Below are 17,431 nucleotides of genomic sequence, written 5' to 3'. Positions count from 1 at the left end.
ACATCTGTTTCCTGATGTGGTCTCCTAACAAAGCAGAAGTCTGTGGGTGGGGGGAGTGGACAGGAAGCTTGGGGGAGCATCTGGCAGAAAGTGAGGTAAGGAAAGAGAAGGAAGAGGCAGACAGAGAAGGGGAGAAAGGCAGGGTGCATTGGTGTGAAGTGAGTGTCACCTGGAGCTCAGCCCCGTCATCTGTCAGCAGTCTGAAAGAACAGACCAGGACACCCCTGCCCCCGATGGGGCTCGGTCTTCCAGTCAGCCCACAAGTCCTTCTTGAGAGGGCATGAGGCACAGAGGCAGGATAGACTGCAGAGAGTGTGGGGGAGCAGCAGAAATGGGGTTTCACTGCAGCAGGTTCTGAGTGCTACCCCATTCCAGTGTCTGGCAGGGAAGGATGGAGTCTGCAGGCCAGCTTGAGCTGTCATCAGAGCCCTATGCCCCTTCTGAAGAACCCCTGAAAGGCCAGCTCCAGCTCCCAACCCCTTCCTGCCCACCTTCTCAGGCCCCATGCCCCTCTTGCAGAACCCCTGAAAGACCAGCTTCAGCTCCCAACCCCTCCCTGCCCACCTTCAGATGCCTCACGTCTAAGCCACAACCCCACACATTGCCTCCCAGGAGGAGAACTCATGTCCTGCTGTCTATCTTCCTGACTTTTCCAAGTTTCATCCACAATGCAGTGTGAGTGAAACTCTATTTCTTTTCAGGGCCCAATAATATTCCTCTGACAGATATCCCTTGGTTCATTTGTCCAGTCCTCATCTCATGAGCATGTGGGTGGTTTCCACTCTGGGGCTATGGTGGAAAAGGCTGCTGTGAATATGAATGTACAAGATTTTGTGTGGACAAAAGCTTTTCTTTCTCTTGGGTTAGTTCCTAGGAGTGGAATTACTAGGTCACAGGAAACTCTTATGTTAAGCTCTTTGTGAAACGGCTGGACTGTTTCCCATGTTGCTGCACCATTTTGCATTCTTATCCAAGTGTATGAGGGTCCAATTTCTCCACATCTCCACCTACACTTGGGTTTATCTGCCTTTTGGATATAGCTATGCTAGTGGATATGATGTGGCATCTCATTGTGACTTTGATTTGCATGCCCTGAGAACTACAGATGTTAAACATCTCTCCATGGGCCTGTTGGCCATTTGTCCATCTCCTCTGGTGAAATGTGTTTTTAGATCCTTTGCCCATCTCAAAACTGGGTTGTTCTTTATTATGGAGTTGTAAAAGTTCTTTCAACGTAGGGAGAATTACTACAAACAAAGCTGGTGGAGGTAATGAAAATCCAGCTGAGCCGTTTCAAATCCTAAAAGATGATGCTGTTTAAGTCCTGCACTCAATATGTCAGCAAATTTGGAAAATTCAGCAGTGGCCACAGGACTGGGAAAGGTCAGTTTTCATTCCAGTCCCTAACAGCAGCAATGCCAAAGAATGTTCCCGCTACTGTACAACTGTGCTCATTTCACAAACAATTCGTTTTTGGGGGGCAAAAGTATTTGCGGTTTCAGACAGTGGATTTTAAATCCCTTATGTGCGTGCATGCATGCCAAGTCACATCAGTCATGTCCAACTCTTTTCGGCCCTGTGAACCATAGCCTGCCAGGCTCCCCTGTCCGTGGGATTCTTCTGGCAAGAATACTGGGGTAGGTTGCCGAGCCTTCCTCCACATGGTCTTCCCAACCCAGAGATCTAACCCACGTGGCTTACATCTTCTGAATTGGCAGGTGGGTTCTTTACCTCTAGTGCCACCCGGGAAGCTCCTTAAATAATTATAACTAGGCTCAAATACATCTTTATTAATCAAAATAGGGACCATTACAATGAACACATTTTTGGCAATGAGAACAAAAGTTTGTTTATTCCTGTAGCATAAAAACCTGTGCTTCAGGATATCATGAATTCTTGGAAAGCATTTTCTGTCTCCTGCTGGTTGTGGAAGCATTTGAGAGTTACTGAGCATACTTCTCTGATGTAATGGTTTCTCTGGCATATAGAAAGATGTAGTGGATCAAATGGGCAGCAGACCACCAAACGTTGACCATGACTTTTCATTTTTAGTGCAGGTTTGGCTTTGGGAAGATTTTGTAGCTTCTTCTCGGATAACCAGTGAGCTGGCTATCGATGGTTGTCATACAAAATCCACTTTCGCCACACTTCATGATTCGATTGAGAATTGGTTCATCGTAGTTGCATAGAATAAGAAAAGATGAGACTCAAAAGGCTGATTTTTAAATTTTTGGTCAGCTCATGAGTGAGTGAAGCTGCTCAGTTGTGTCCGACTCTTTGCGACCCCATAGACTGTAGCCTACCAGGCTCCTCTGTCCATGGGATTTTCCAGGCAAGAGTACTGGAGTGGGTTGCCAGCACCCATTTATTAAGCTTTTTCATCTTTCTAATTTTCTTCAAATGCTGAATGATGATAGATTTCAGACATTGAATTCTTTGGCAACTTCTGGCTGGTTGTAAGAGAACCAGCTTCAATAATGGCTCTCAATTGGTTGTTGTCAACTTTGGATGGCCAGCCAATATTCTCCTCATCTTCAAGACACTCATCTACCTTGCAAAACTTCTTGAACCATCACATTACTGTACATTTGTTAGCAGTTCCTGGGCCAAATGCATTGTTGATGTTGCAAGTTGTCTCTGCTGCTTTCCAACTCATTTTGAACTCAAATAAGAAAATCGTTGAAATTTGCTTTTTATCTAACATCATTTCTGTAGCCTAAAATAAATATAAAACAAACAGGAAGTAACGTCATTAGCAGAAAAGCATAAAGTGAGAAATCCACATTGAAATGACATATAACTTCATTCATTAAAGAATGTATTCCAGTATCAAACAGCAAATTTCAACAATGCAAAAGGCACAATTATTTTGCACCAACTCTAGCTAGGTTATGCTCAAATTCCTTCAAGACAGACATCCGCAATAAGCGAACCAAGGACTTCCAGATGTACAAACTCAGTTTCGAAGAGGCAGAGGAACCAGAAATCAAATTGCCAACATTTATTGGATCATAGAAAAGCAAGGGAATTCCAGGAAAATATCTGCTTCATTGACTACATTAAAGCCTTAAATTCTGGAATAGATTGGAATACCAGACCACCTTATCCTTCTCCTGAGAAATATGTATGCAGGTTAAGAAGCTGCAGTTAGAAGTGGATATGGAGCAATGGACTGGTTGCAAACTGGGGAAGGAGTACATCTAGGTTGTATATTGTTTCCTGCTTATTTAACTTACATACGGGGTGTATCTTGCAAAATGTTGGGCTGGATGAATCATAAGCTGGAATCAAGATTGCTGAGAGAAATATCAACAACCTCAGATGTGCAAATGATACTACTCTAATGACAGAAAGCGAAGAGGAACTAAAGAGCCTCTTGATGAGGGTGAAGAGGAAAGTGAAAAAGCCATCCTGAAACTCCACATTCAAAAAACTAAGATCATGGCATCTGGTCTCATCTCTTCATGGCAAATAGGAGGGGAAAAAATGGAAGTAAAGACACATTTGATTTTCTTTGGCTCCAAAGTCATTGTGATGGTGACTGCAGCCATGAAATTAAAAGATGCTTACTCCTTGGAAGGAAAGCTTTGATAAGCCTAGACAGTGTATTAAAAGCAGAGACATCACTTTGCCAACAAAGGTCCGTATATATCAAGAAGAAGAAGTAGAAGTGAAGTCACTCAGTCATGTCTGACTCTTTGTGACCCCATGGACTCTAGCCTACTAGGCCCCTCTGTCCATGGGATTTTCCAAGCAAGAGTACTCTAGAGCATCTTCCTGACCCAGGGATCGAACCCGGGTCTCCTGCATTATATACAGATGCTTTACCATCTGAGCCACCAGGGAAGTCCAAAATATATCAAAGCTATGGTTTTTCCAGTGGTCACGTACAGATGTGAGAGCTGGAACATAAAGAAGGCTGAGTGCCAAAGAGTTGATGCTTTTGAACTGTGGTGTTGGATAAGGCTCTTGAGAGTCCCTTGGACTGCAAGGAGATCAAAGCAGTCCATTCTAAAGGAAATCAACCCTGAATATTCATTGGAAGGACTGATGCTGAAGCTGAAGCTCCAATACCTTGGCCACCTGATGTGAAGAAACGACTCATTGGAAAAGCCCCTGATGCTGGGAAGGATTGAAGGCAAAAGGAGAATGGTGTGACAGAGGGTGAGTTGCTCGGATAGCACCACTGACTCAATGGACATAAATCTGAACAAACTCTGGGAGAAAGTGGAGTACAGGGGAACCTGTTGTGCTGCAGTCCATGGGGTCACAGAGAGTTGGACATGTATTATCCAACTGAACAACAACAATATGAGTTCTTCCTATTTTTAGATACACATCCATCATCAGGTGCGTGACTTGGGAATGTCTCCCATAGTGGGGCTTGACTTGCAAGTTTCAACATGGCACTGAGAGGACCTCTTATGCAAGGAAGCCAGGGGTGGGGGCCTGGGGTCAGATGAGAAAGTCTTGGGTGCCAGACTAATGAAAAGGGTTCTTTTCCTGCTCCCTTCTTCTAAGGAGCTCAGGAGGGCACTCCTCCAAGACCTCTTTTTTCCTTGGCCACAAGAACCCTACAGAAATCCGCAAAGGAGCACAGACATGTCACTTCTTCAACCCCTGCTGCCAGACAGGGCCAGCTGGGATATAAGTGCATAGCTGTCTTTGCTTAGGCCACACCCAGGGCGACAGCGCAAACCCATGTGTGCAAGGCTCTGAGCCGATTCCTCCCTTATCCCCAGTGTATCCATGCCACCAGTCCTAACCTAAGGGAGTGAGAATGGAGTGTGACTTTGAGTTCTTGGCATTTCCTGTGTGTGGGATCTCAGGAAGTGAGGTCGCATCTCCCAGAGGGCTATGCCTCTGTCCTGAGATGTGTTCATAATCCCTACTTCTGAGGGTCCAGAGAAAAGGATGAAGGGTTAACTGAAGGCCCTGGCAAGTGACATGGGGACAGCACCAGTGTGACAGACTTCCACGATGTCCTGGCTTGATGACCTCCTGAAGGAGTAGGTATCCCCCTGCTGGCATCTAGGATAATGGGGCCTGGCTAATGAAGGCAACGCCTCTGCAGACATGATACACTCTACTTGTATCCTCAGGAGCCTGCACTGAAGCCTGTGTGCCCTCCTCTGTGGAATCCAGTCCTGGACACAGATAGGGTCTGATGCTGCGTGGGCTCTGGTGGGTCCAGCCAGCTCTCCTCCAAGCCAAGTGTGTGGACTTCACTCAGTGACCTCATAGCTGTCACTGAAGAGCTGAGGAGGTTGTTTGTGTCCACCCCTGGTTCCAGGCTGGCATGTCCATAGAGGCTCTGTGAGCCTGGTTCTAGCATAAGGATGGCACATCGTCCATGACGATGACACTCTTTTCTCTTTCCTTTCTGTGCAGGCAGAGTAACCGAACAGTACTGGTGACCCAGAGTTTCATGGAGTATCATGTGAAGAGTGATGTCAATCACGGCCCCATTTCAGATAATTATGTGTTTACACCCAATGGTAGAGCAGAGCCAGCATGGGAGGCTGTGAGGATGGAGATCGTGGAGGGGCCGCTGGTCACTGAGATCCGGCAGTACTTCTACAGGTGAGGGCGGCCCCCTGCTTGTGCTCAGCTCATGGAGGTGCTCACAGGCAGGGGAATGAGGAAATGAGGGCCCGTCATGCTTCAGACACCCAGCTCCTGGACCTGGGCTTGGCACACGGTTCTTCCTCCATGGAAGTTCGATGAAGTCATGAGCTGCTCCAGTCTCTGCCGTCCTGCTCTGCTTGCCTGCGCTGTGTCACCTTGGTGGGACCTAAGTCCAGAGGCGGGACAGGAGCCCACGGTGGCAGTGACCTAGACACGAGAGCAGTTCTTGTGTTTTCATGAGCAGGACAGACAGAGCCCCCAGGCCTGGTCGGGTAACCAGTCTTCAGAGGACAGGGTCCCTCCTGTTCTATTGCCCAAGCAGGCTACCTGGCCCCCAACCTACAGGAAGGATGGAGGGGGGAAAACAGAAGGAGAGGAAGGAAGAAAGGAGAAGGGCAGGGCATCCAGAAGACTCCTCAGGCTTGACCTACCTGTCCTGCTTCTCCTCCAGGGAGGTGAACGACAGTGAGTCCACGTTCGCCATCTACTCCCGGCTGGCCCATGGACCCCAGGGCTCTGACGGGGAGCTGCTCTGCCATCGCATAGAGCAGGAGTACCAGGTGGGCCCCTTGGAGCTGAACCGCGAGGCCATCCTGAGGACAAGCTCCAAGCTGGACACGAGGCGGGTCCTCTACTCGGACAACAATGGCTACCAGGTGCAGCGCAGGCCCTACAGGCACTACAAGAGCAACACCATCGCTCGGGTACGTCCTGAGCTGTCCTGGGGGCACAGCAGCCAGAGATAGAGTCCTGATGGCAGGTTTTCAGAAGGCAGGAGAGATCCCTTAAGCTCCAGAGCATCTCCCCTAGGGTGTCTGCCCCTCAGGCCTGTGGCCCAGGCGTGTTCAGACCTGGTCTCAGAGTTCTGGAGCCACCACGTATGAGGTGTGTCCCTGAGGTTTCCTGGGTGCCCCACAGGTTCTCTTCGGTCAATGGGTGACCTACTGGGGGTTGCTTGAGGATTAAGCACATGGTAATTGTCTAGGCCTGAATAGGGTGTGACCCTCCCTGGCTGCTCTGAGCTGAGCCACAGCCTGCCTTCCAGGGAGAGCTGAGCAGGGGCTGAATTCCAAATTCAATCAGCTCCCAGGGCCTTGCCCTCCATCAGCGTGACCTTGGGTGCGTCCCAGGGTGTCCCTGGGCCTTGGTGCTCTCCTGGGAAGCCAGTGACCTCCCCCAGATCTGTGCTGAGTGCTGGGATGATCCAGGGGCAGCGCCGTGCTGGGCGCCTCCTGAGCCTCTGTCCCTGTTAGTTGTCTCTCCTTCCACCGGGGCCCTGAGAAGGGGTGTGGTTCCTCCCTGCTGTGTCTTCCGTGAGCTTCTGTCCCTTCATCTCTGTGGCTGGTCCTCACCCACTGTGGTCTGGGATCCAGAGAGTCCAGGACCATCAACGCAGGTCATTTTGCTCCAATAGAACAAACAAATAGAACAAAAGATTGTATGAGCCCTTTCCAGCCCAGACACCAGCCCCTTTCTACTTGGGAACCACTGGCTGGGGGCATCCCAGGCTGGATGGGCACAAATGTCTCATTCTCTCCCTGCACTAGGGGGACCTTGGGGGCACATTTTACAGATGTGAAAACTGAGGCTTGGCAGGCTGAGTCCCCCAGGGCATAAGGCCAGGAAGCAGTGGAGCTGGATTTGAATCCAAGTGTGTCCATCTCACAAGTCCGAGCCCCTCCCCTCACTACCACACCACCCTGGGCTGCTGCTGCGCCCATGCAGGAGGCCACCTGGGGCCAGAGGGAGACCCCGGACCTGCTGGCTCACCTGGCCCACTGCCCCCACCACCAACCTGCCAATGTTTCTGTCCACAGAATTACTACCCCATGGTCCAATCAGCCTTCATCCAGGACAGACGCAGCAGGCTGGTGCTGCACTCCACACAGGCACACGGCGTCTCCAGCCAAAGGAACGGGCAGGTGGAGGTAGGAGGAGGCCCTGCTGGTCACTCTCGGGGACCCCAGGGCCCAGGCAGGCCCAGTCAGACAGTTGTCCCCTGCAGGTCATGCTCCACCGGCGGCTGTGGAACAATGACAAGGATGCCCTGGGCAACAACCTCACACTGAACAACACCTCGGTCGTCCACCCAGTGCTCTGGCTCCTTCTGGGATCCAGGGCCCTCACCAGTGGTCTGCACCAGAGGAGTGGGCTGGCGCTGCAGCACCGGCCTGTCGTGATGCTCAGAGAGATGAACGGTGAGGTGAGGGGTCCCTTCAGTGCACCTGTCATCACTGCCCTGGGTGAGCTGACCTGTCTATCACTGGGGCTGAGCTGGTGCCCGCAGGGATCTGGGCTACTATGGGGCAGGAAGTGACCAGGGGCCTCAGATGCAGGCCTCTCATTTTAAATGTGAGCAAGCTGAGGTGCAAAGAGGGTTCAATGACTCGTTAAAGGTCATACAGCTGAGTGTGTGTGTGTATTAGTCGCTAAATTGTGTCTGACTCTTGGCGACCCCACGGACTGTAGCCCACCAGGCTCCTCTGTCCAAGGAATTCTCTGGGCAAGAATACTGCAATGGGTTGCCATTTCCTCCTCCAGGGATCTTCGTGATCCAGGGATTGAAGCCGGGTCTCCTGCATTCCAGACAGTTTCTTTACCGTCTGACCCACCAAGGAAGCCCCAGGGAAGGAGTCTTGAGACTCCTGTTTCAAGAGCAGAGATGCCAGGGAGAGGTTCTGATTGGCCCAGATCAAATCATGTTACCCAAGCCTGACCACTGAGGCCTGGGAGTTGTCAAGAGATGGCGGCTCCAGCTGGAGCCCAGAGTTGAACAGAGCATCTCCTGGAGGAGGACGGCTGAGTCCCTCTGAGCAGAGGCAGCGATAGATGACAGCACAGGAGCTGGCGTCTGAGACCTAGTTCATAGAGCAGGTCTCTGTGTGAACTTCCTGCAAGTTCTTGAAGAAATGGCGTCTTCTCTCTGCTCCCATCTCCCAGTCTGCAGTTTGAACTGACTGGACCAGAGATTCAAGGCAGGCTGGGGCCTTTGCACCAACAGGTGCTTCAGGCTGCCTGCCGTGTGGGCCACAGGTGGGAGGGAGTGAGATCAGATGAAGTGGGGCACTTAGTGTGGCAAGCTGTGAGAGTCAGGAGGAGACTTTGGCCCATCTCCTTGTTGTCCATCTGCCTTTCAGAGATTGCCCCACGTGGCTCAGATCCCTGGAAGCAAAAGGCTGTGACGCTGCCCCCAGGCGTCCACCTGCAGATCCTCAGCATCCCCAGCTGGAAGTACAGCTCAAACCACACAGAGCACCTGCATACTCTCCAGAAAGGTGCAGCAGGTGTTCAGGTGTCCAGACTCACTCCTGCCTCCCCATGTCAGCCCAGTCCCCAAACCCTTCACCAGACAAAGGGCCCTCCTCAGAGTCGTCCAGGCTCTGTGAGGTCACCTGGTTTCCTTATCTGCCCAATGAGGGATCTGAGGCCCACAGGGAGGCAGGTCACTCAGCAAGCAGGAACAAGGTGGGTCTGGATAATAACAGATGCAGTGACTGTGTACAGAGGGAAGCCCCCAGCAGGTGATCAGGGACGGCTTCCTGGAGGAGGAAACAACTGCCAGGTACCCATTATTCATATCACCAAGGTGTTTGCTCCACCGTACCTGCTCTGTTACACTGCATGTATCTCAATGGCATGGCTCACTATGCCTCAATCTGCCTTCTGCTCTCAGAGACCCACCAAGGGCTGTCACCCTCCAGTGTAAGTGTCTGTGGAATGAGCAGGAGGAAAAAGAGGCAGAAGCCAAAGGTCATCTTTGTTCCTGATAGAGGGGTGTTGCTGAGTTGCTGGCTCAACTCTGTAGATGAAAGTGGCTGGGCTGGTCAAGTCCATCCTGTTAGAGAGAGATTGGTATAGACTGAGCCAGGGGAGCCACAGCCACAAGGGATGCGGTGAGGCCTGCTGCCCCTCATGTTGCTTGAAACCTCAAGGAATCACCACCAGCATGATCACTGACATCATTATCATTATTGTCACCACCATCTTCATCACCATTATGCTCGTCAACTTCAAGTTCTGCACCGAGAAGTCCTTCCCTGATTCTAGAGCTCCAGTCCCTAACCTTGGCTCTACGAATGGAGAGAAGAGAATTTGCAGACCTCTTAGGCTGCAGTAACAAGGAGCCCACGGCATCACTGTTCTCCCACAGCATAGGTCATTTTGTCCCCGTGTTCTGTGGGATTGGCAGGACTGCCCTCCTCATCTGGTCTCAAAGGACCAGAAGATGGAGGCTGTATTATAACACGTTTCCTATGTCTTGGTGGCAGAAATAACACTGCAGGGACTGTGTACAGTCACATTTGTGATGGTGCCTCATCTTCAGGGTTACAAGGACACCCCGCTTCACAGGGGCTGAGGCAGAGAGAATCTTCCAGAGAACAGGAGGCTGGAGGGACAGGCCCAATGAGGACCTCACCAGTGAATAAGAACGAAGACTTTCCACACTTCAGCAACGGCCCCAGTGTGGGTGGTGGGAGGTGACCACTTTGGCTGCACCTGGGTTGGAGTCCTCCCCCCTCCTTTATGCACACCAGCTGTGTGTCTGGGCAAGTGCCTGCCTCTCTCTGAGCCTTGTTTGGTCATCTGCAAAGTGGGGCTGTGTTAGCTGCCTCCGAGGGAGGGTGAAGATGTGAAAGGGAGGTGAGAGTGCAAAGTGCCAGGCCAAGACTGTGTCCTCATGCCACCTTCCTTCTGTCCCCAAGACCAAAAGGACGAGGCCAAGGCAGACCTCCACCGTGTCCTGCTGCGGCTCCAGCACCTGTATGAGGTGGACCAGGACCCGGTGTTGTCTCGGCCTGTGACGGTGAACCTGCGGGTAACCTGCCCTTCCCATGTCCCACTCCGACATCACTGAGACAGGCCCCCAGGAGGAGGCACCCTCAGGAGACAAACCCTGGTGTGACTACCCAGACTCAGATCAATTGAGTTCAGTCGCTTAGTCATGTCTGACTTTTTGCGACCCCACGAATCGCAGCACGCCAGGCCTCCCTGACCATCACCAACTCCCAGAGTTCACTCAGATTCATATCCATCGAGTCAGTGATGCCATCCAGCCATCTCATCCTCTGTTGTCCCCTTCTTCTCCTCCCCCCAATCCCTAGCAGCATCAAAGTCTTTTCCAATGAGTCAACTCTTCACATGAGGTGGCCAAAGTACTGGAGTTTCAGCTTTAGCATCATTCCTTCCAAAGAAATCCCAGGGTTGATCTCCTTCAGAATGGACTGGTGGATCCCCTTGCAGTACAAGGGACTCTCAAGAGTCTTCTCCAACACCACACTTCAAAAGCATCAATTCTTTGGCGCTCAGCCTTCTTCACAGTCCAACTCTCACATCCATACATGACCACAGGAAAAATCATAGCCTAGACTAGACGGACCTTAGTCAGCAAAGTAATGTCTCTGCTTTTTTATATGCTATCTAGGTTGGTCATAACTTTTCTTCCAAGGAGTATGTGTCTTTTAATTTCATGGCTGCAGTCACCATCTGCAGTGATTTTGGAGCCCCCAAAAATAAAGTCTGACAGTGTTTCCACTATTTCCCCATCTATTTCCCATGAAGTGATGGGACCAGATGCCATGATCTTCGTTTTCTGAATGGTGAGCTTTAAGCCAACTTTTTCACTCTCCTCTTTCACTTTCATCAAGAGGCTTTTAGTTCCTCTTCACTTTCTGCCATAAGGGTGGTGTCATCTGCATATCTGAGGTTATTGATATTTCTCCCAGCAATCTTGATTCCAGCTTGTGTTTCTTCCAGTCCAGCGTTTCTCATCATGTACTCTGCAAAGAAGTTAAATAAGCAGGGTGACAATATACAGCCTTGACATACTCCTTTTCCTATTTGGAACCAGTCTGTTGTTCCATGTCCAGTTCTAACTGTTGCTTCCTGACCTGCATATAGGTTTCTCAAGAGGCAGGTCAGGTGGTCTGGTATTCCCATCTCTTTCAGAATTTTCCACAGGTTATTGTGACCCACACAGTCAAAGGCTTTGACATAGTCAATAAAGCAGAAATAGATGTTTTTCTGGAACTCTCTTGCTTTTTCCATGATCCAGCAGATGTTGGCAATTTGATCTCTGGTTCTTCTGCCTTTTCTAAAACCAGCTTGAACATCAGGAAGTTCACGGTTCATGTATTGCTGAAGCCTGGCTTGGAGAATGTTGAGCATTACTTTACTAGCATGTGAGATGAGTGCATTTGTGCGGTAGTTTGAGCATTCTTTGGCATTGCCTTTCTTTGGGATTGGAATGAAAACGGACCTTTTCCAGTCCTGTGGCCACTGCTGAGTTTTCCAAATTTGCTGGCATGTTGAGTGCAGCACTTTCACAGCATCATCTTTCAGGGTTTGAAATAGCTCCACTGGAATTCCATCACCTCCACTGGCTTTGTTCGTAGTGATGCTTTCTAAGGCCCACTTTACTTCACATTCCAGGATGTCTGGCTCTAGATGAGTGATCACACCATCGTGATTATCTGGGTCATGAAGATCTTTTTTGTATAGTTCTGTGTATTCTTGCCATCTCTTCTTAATAGCTTCTGCTTCTGTTAGGTCCATACCATTTCTGTCCTTTATCGAGCCCATCATTGCATGAAATGTTCCCTTGGTATCTCTAATTTTCTTGAAGAGATCTCTAGTCTTTCCCACTCTGTTGTTTTCCTCTATTTCTTTGCATTGATCACCGAAGAAGGCTTTCTTATCTCTTCTTGCTATTCTTTGGAACTCTGCATTCAGATGCTTGTATCTTTCCTTTTCTCCTTTGCTTTTCACTTCTCTTCTTTTCACAGCTATTTATAAGTCCTCCCCAGACAGCCATTTTGCTTTTTTTGCATTTCTTTTTCATGGGGATGGTCTTGATCCCTGTCTCGTATACAATGTCATGAACCTCATTCCATAGTTCATCAGGCACTCTATCTATCAGATCTAGGCCCTTAAATCTATTTCTCACTTCCACTGTATAATCACAAGGGATTTGATTTAGGTTATACCTGAATGGTCTAGCAGTTTTCCCTACTTTCCTCAATTTATGTCTGAATTTGGTAATAAGGAGTTCATGATCTGAGCCACAGTCAGCTCCTGGTCTTGTTTTTGTTGACTGTATAGAGTTTCTCCTTCTTTGGCTGCAAAGAATATGATCAATCTGATTTTGGTGTTGACCATCTGGTGATGTCCATGTTTAGAGTCTTCTCTTGTGTTGTTGGAAGAGGGTGTTTGCTATGACCAGTGCAATTTCTTGGCAAAACTCTTATTAGTCTTTGCCCTGCTTCATTCTGCATTCCAAGGCCAAATTTGCCTGTATACTCCAGGTGTTTCCTGACTTCCTACCTTTGCATTCCAGTCCCCTATAATGAAAAAGACATCTTTTTTGGGTGTTCGTTCTAAAAGGTCTTATAGGTCTTCATAGAATAGTTTAACTTCAGCTTCTTCAGCATTACTGGTTGGGGCATAGACTTGGATAAGTGTGATATTGAATGGTTTGCCTTGGAGACAAACAGAGATCATTCTGTCATTTTTGAGACTGCATCCAAGGACTGCATTTTGGACTCTTTTGTTGACCATGATGGCTACTCCATTTCTTCTGAGGGATTCCAGCCTACAGTAGTAGATATAGTGGTCATCTGAGTTAAATTCACCCATTCCAGTCCATTTTAGTTCACTGATTCCTAGAATGTCAACATTCACTCTTGCCATCTCTTGTTTGACCACTTCCAATTTGCCTTGATTCATAGACCTGACGTTCCAGGTTCCTGTGCAATATTGCTCTTTACAGCATTGGACCTTGCTTCTATTTCTGGTCACATCCACAACTGGGTATTGTTTTTGCTTTGGCTCCATCCCTTCATTCTTTCTGGAGTTATTTCTCCACTGATCTCCAGTAGCATATTGAGCACCTACTGACCTGGGGAGTTCCTCTTTCAGTATCCTATCATTTTGCCTTTTCATACTGTTCATGGGGTTCTCAAGGTAAGAATACTGAAGTGGCTTGCCATTCCCTTCTCCAGTGGACCACATTCTGTCAGACCTCTCCACCATGATCTGCCTGTCTTGGGTGGCCCCACAGGGCATGGGTTAGTTTCACTGAGTTAGACAAGGCTGTGGTCCTAGTGTGATTAGATTGTCTAGTTTTCTGTGAGTATAGTTTCAGTGTGTCTGCCCTCTGATGCCCTCTTGCAACACCTACCATCTTACTTGGGTTTCTCTTACCTTGGGCGTGGGGTATCTCTTCACGGCTGCTCCAGCAAAGTGCAGCCACTGCTCCAGACTCAGATGGCACCTGGCAAACACCGCATCAGGGTGGTCTCACAAAGGAACTGGGAGTCCGTCACCCTCCCTCACAGTGGTCTTCTGGATTTACCATCATGTAGCACATATGTATTTTGTTTATCATTTTTTCTTGTAGTACATCTTCTTACACAACACAGAAGTTAAATGCTTAATAAGAAAGTGAACAGATTCTTGCACAGACTCTCTAGTGGGCGATCAGAGTCACACAGTCCAGGGGCAAGTCTGCATGCCTCCTCTGGGCTTCATGGGCCCATGGGCTCTGGGCCTCAGTCTCCTCACCTGTAAATGGGGAGGAGAGAGTCTTTGCCCACAGGGATGCTGAGAGGCTGGGGTGGGACTGTGTGCACACAGGTGCCTGGCACTTAGCACACCTGATGGGCGTCAGTGTCCCAGACCCCTGTCCTCTCAAGCTTGCATGGCCCTCAGGAGCAGATGTAAAGGCAGAGGGCAGATAGAAGCAGCACAGGGAGCCTGCCCTCCATGCCTTCCCCTCACCCAGGTCAGGAAAGCTCCTGCAAAACAACCCCTGCTCTCAGGGCAGCTGCCTGTCCTTCCTTCCCAGGAAGAGTGTTCACCCACCTCCCCTCTCAGCCTGGAGGCTGGTTTGATGCTCATTCGGGGCAAGGGGATGCGGAACATAACTGACATCATGCCAGGGCCGTGCAGGGCTCCTGGGAGCATCACGGAGAGACAGACACTCGATGTTGGAGTGGCTCAACGTGCCTGTCACCTGCTGGGAGTCCTGATCCACCTCAGCCCTGGGTGGTCAGCTCCCCACCACCCCCCACCCCAGCTTCAGTTCCTCATCTGTAAAATGGGACTGCCCCTCCTCCTGCACGGACTTGCACTACAATGAATGTGGGGGATGCTGGGCCGTGGGCCCTGGTGCGGCCGCCCTGCTGCTGTCGAATTCTCTGCTCAGATTTGGGGTCCGGGTGCTCACCCCTCCCTGTGCTCTGTCCTGCAGTCTGTGTTGAGGGGACTGGGCTCCATGGTGTCTGTGGAAGAGCGCTCACTCACAGGGACCTGGGATGTGAACGAGATGTATCGCTGGACCTGGAGCACGGGGGACCCTCACCGCCACAGAGGTTCGGATGCTCTGGTCCTGACCCTGCCCCGGGTCCCCAGGCTGACCCCCAGCCAGACCCCAGCTCTGCCCCTAAGTCCTGTGTGACCTGGAGCTGACCATCCTCCTTCTCTGGGTCTCAGTCTTCCTGAATCAACCAAAGAAGATCGTAGACTCTTAAGTTCCAGTTCAGTTTCCTTCTGCCAGGGCTCCACACAGAATGTATGTGTCTATGTGTGTGTGGCTATGTGAATGTTTGTGCACATGTGTGTTCAAGACCACACATGCCACCCAGGTCTAGATAAACCCAAGATTTGCATGTGTACCCCGAGGGATTGTGATACCCTCCATGGTGTGCATTACACTGCACACCCGACATTTACTCCTGTGAATCCCAGGCTACTTCTTGCCTCCCAGCGTTTACCATTGCTCCCCCCTCCACCTGGTTTGCCTTTGATCTTCATCTGGACCAGCTCCTAGTCAGGCTCCCTCAGGTTCATGTCTGAGCCAGGTGCCTCCTCTGCTCCTCCTTCATCAATTGGCTCTGACCTGTTTATCTCTTCTTTATCTACTGCACCACAGCATAGTCTGGGTATGTAGGTAGACACTGCAGTTGAGTTCAGTCACTCAGTCACGTCTGACTCTTTGCAAACCCATGGACTGCAGCACACCAGGCTTCCCTGTCCATCACCAACTTCCAGAGCTTACTCAAACTCATGTCCATCAAGTCAGTGATGCCATCGAACCATCTCATCCTCTGCTGTCCCCTTCTCCTCCCACCTTCAATCTTTCCCAGCATCAGGGTCTTTTCCAAGGAGTCAGTTCTTCACATCAGGTGGCCAAAATATTGGAGTTTCAGCTTCAGCATCAGTCCTTCCAATGAATATTCAGGACTGATTTCTTTAGGATTGACTGGCTTGATCTCCTTGCTGTCCAAGGGACTCTCAAGAGTCTTCTCCAACAACCAGAGTTTAAAAGCATCAATTCTTCAGCACTCAGCTTTCTTCACAGTCCAACTCTCACATCTATACATGACTACTGGAAAAACCAAAGCTTTGACTAGATAGAACTTTGTTGGCAAAGTAATGTCTCTGCTATTTAATGTGCTGTCTAGGTTGGTCATAACTTTTCTTCTAAAGAGCAAGTGTTTTTTAATTTCATGGTTGCAGTCACCATCTGCAGTGATTTTGGTAGACACCTAGCCAGCGTATTGTAGACTGATGGAATTAAGGGTATTTAGTTGGAAAAAAAGGATGTAAGGAAGGAAGGAAAGTATGGATGCAGGAAGATACATGGTTGGATAATGGATGGATGAAAGATGAATGGAAGGAAGGAAGGAACATGGATGGATGATGTATGCATGGGTGGATAGACGAGAGGATGGATGGAAAGAAGTTGGATGGTTGATGGAAGACTGAAGTTTGGATGCAGTGACAACAATAGATGGGTGGAAGAATTGGATTCAGGGATGGATGGATGGACAGATGGATGGCAGCAGGTGTGGATGAATGGATGAAATACTTCCATCCCAAGCATGAAGCCTAAACCCCAGGGTGTGTCTAAGGAGAGCCCATTGAGATCAAGGGCAGGGCCCCCTCATGGCCTCAGTGAGAAGGCTCTTAGGCACATATATGGTGCTGCAACCCATGGAAATATGAGGCCAAGTGGGGCAAGGACCCCTGTACATGTCTTCAAAGTGTTGTGCCCTCAGGGGAGGCCAGAAATGAAAGAGGCCCTCCAGAAGTGGAGTCCTGTCAAGAGGGGACCGCTGAAGGCTGTGACCACAGTGGGAGCTACAGACGCAGCAGGAGCTGTGTTGCCAGGGGGATTCTGGGAGGAGGGGACCTGGGGAAGCAGGTGGTCCAGGGGCCGTGCTGGACAGACCCTCTCTGCTCCCAGGCAACTCCAGTCGGCCCTCGCCATCGCCAGGAAGCCCCGAGGTCACCATCTACCCGAAGGAGATCCGGACGTTCTTCATTCACTTTCAAGAGCACTGAGCCCTTGGCAGATTCTTGCTCCCAGGACACAGGAAAGCAGCCTAGAGGGATGAGGGGAAAGCTGCCAATCTGGTGGGCTAAGGGCAGGAAATGGATGGATAGGCGGTGTTCTGACTTCTTAAATAAAATTGCATTAAGGACCTATGTCTTCCTCTGCCCACTGGAGCCAGCCCTCTCTCTCCTCTCCTGTCACAGAAGGTAGCTTCACACACGCTCACACTCCTGCTTCACTTGCAAGAGTCAAAGCCAGAAAGTTCTCCCAAAGACAGAAGGAATAATCCCCAGTGACACCAAAAGGCCTGCAACCTTGCCAGATCTCAGCAAGTCCATTACTGCATGCTGGGCACCCACCTCAGGGTGGCAACACCCTTGCAAGGGCCTGGCTCTGCCTACTGTACAGTGAAGGGAGCTTCTGTGCCAGCTTGGTGTGTGGATCAAGCTGGGAGTCCAACCCCAGACT

At 49.9% G+C, this 17,431-nt stretch overlaps 1 protein-coding gene across 1 annotated transcript in view; it reads left to right on the top strand.

The window, feature by feature from the left end:
• LOC128049709 (epididymis-specific alpha-mannosidase-like) overlaps positions 1–16,971 on the top strand; it is a 42,520-nt gene extending 25,549 nt beyond the window's left edge. Inside the window, exons 12-19 of the mRNA XM_052642019.1 lie at positions 5,392–5,583; positions 6,080–6,332; positions 7,446–7,556; positions 7,634–7,826; positions 8,766–8,903; positions 10,332–10,444; positions 14,876–14,996; positions 16,874–16,971. Coding sequence (XP_052497979.1) covers positions 5,392–5,583; positions 6,080–6,332; positions 7,446–7,556; positions 7,634–7,826; positions 8,766–8,903; positions 10,332–10,444; positions 14,876–14,996; positions 16,874–16,971 — 1,219 coding nt within the window. The remainder of the gene's footprint in view (positions 1–5,391; positions 5,584–6,079; positions 6,333–7,445; positions 7,557–7,633; positions 7,827–8,765; positions 8,904–10,331; positions 10,445–14,875; positions 14,997–16,873) is intronic.
• Positions 16,972–17,431: the final 460 nt, after the last annotated feature.

The sequence above is a fragment of the Budorcas taxicolor genome, chromosome 6 (genome assembly GCF_023091745.1).
Source record: "Budorcas taxicolor isolate Tak-1 chromosome 6, Takin1.1, whole genome shotgun sequence".
Classification (NCBI taxonomy): domain Eukaryota; kingdom Metazoa; phylum Chordata; class Mammalia; order Artiodactyla; family Bovidae; genus Budorcas; species Budorcas taxicolor.
This window is presented reverse-complemented; position numbering and strand designations above follow the sequence as displayed.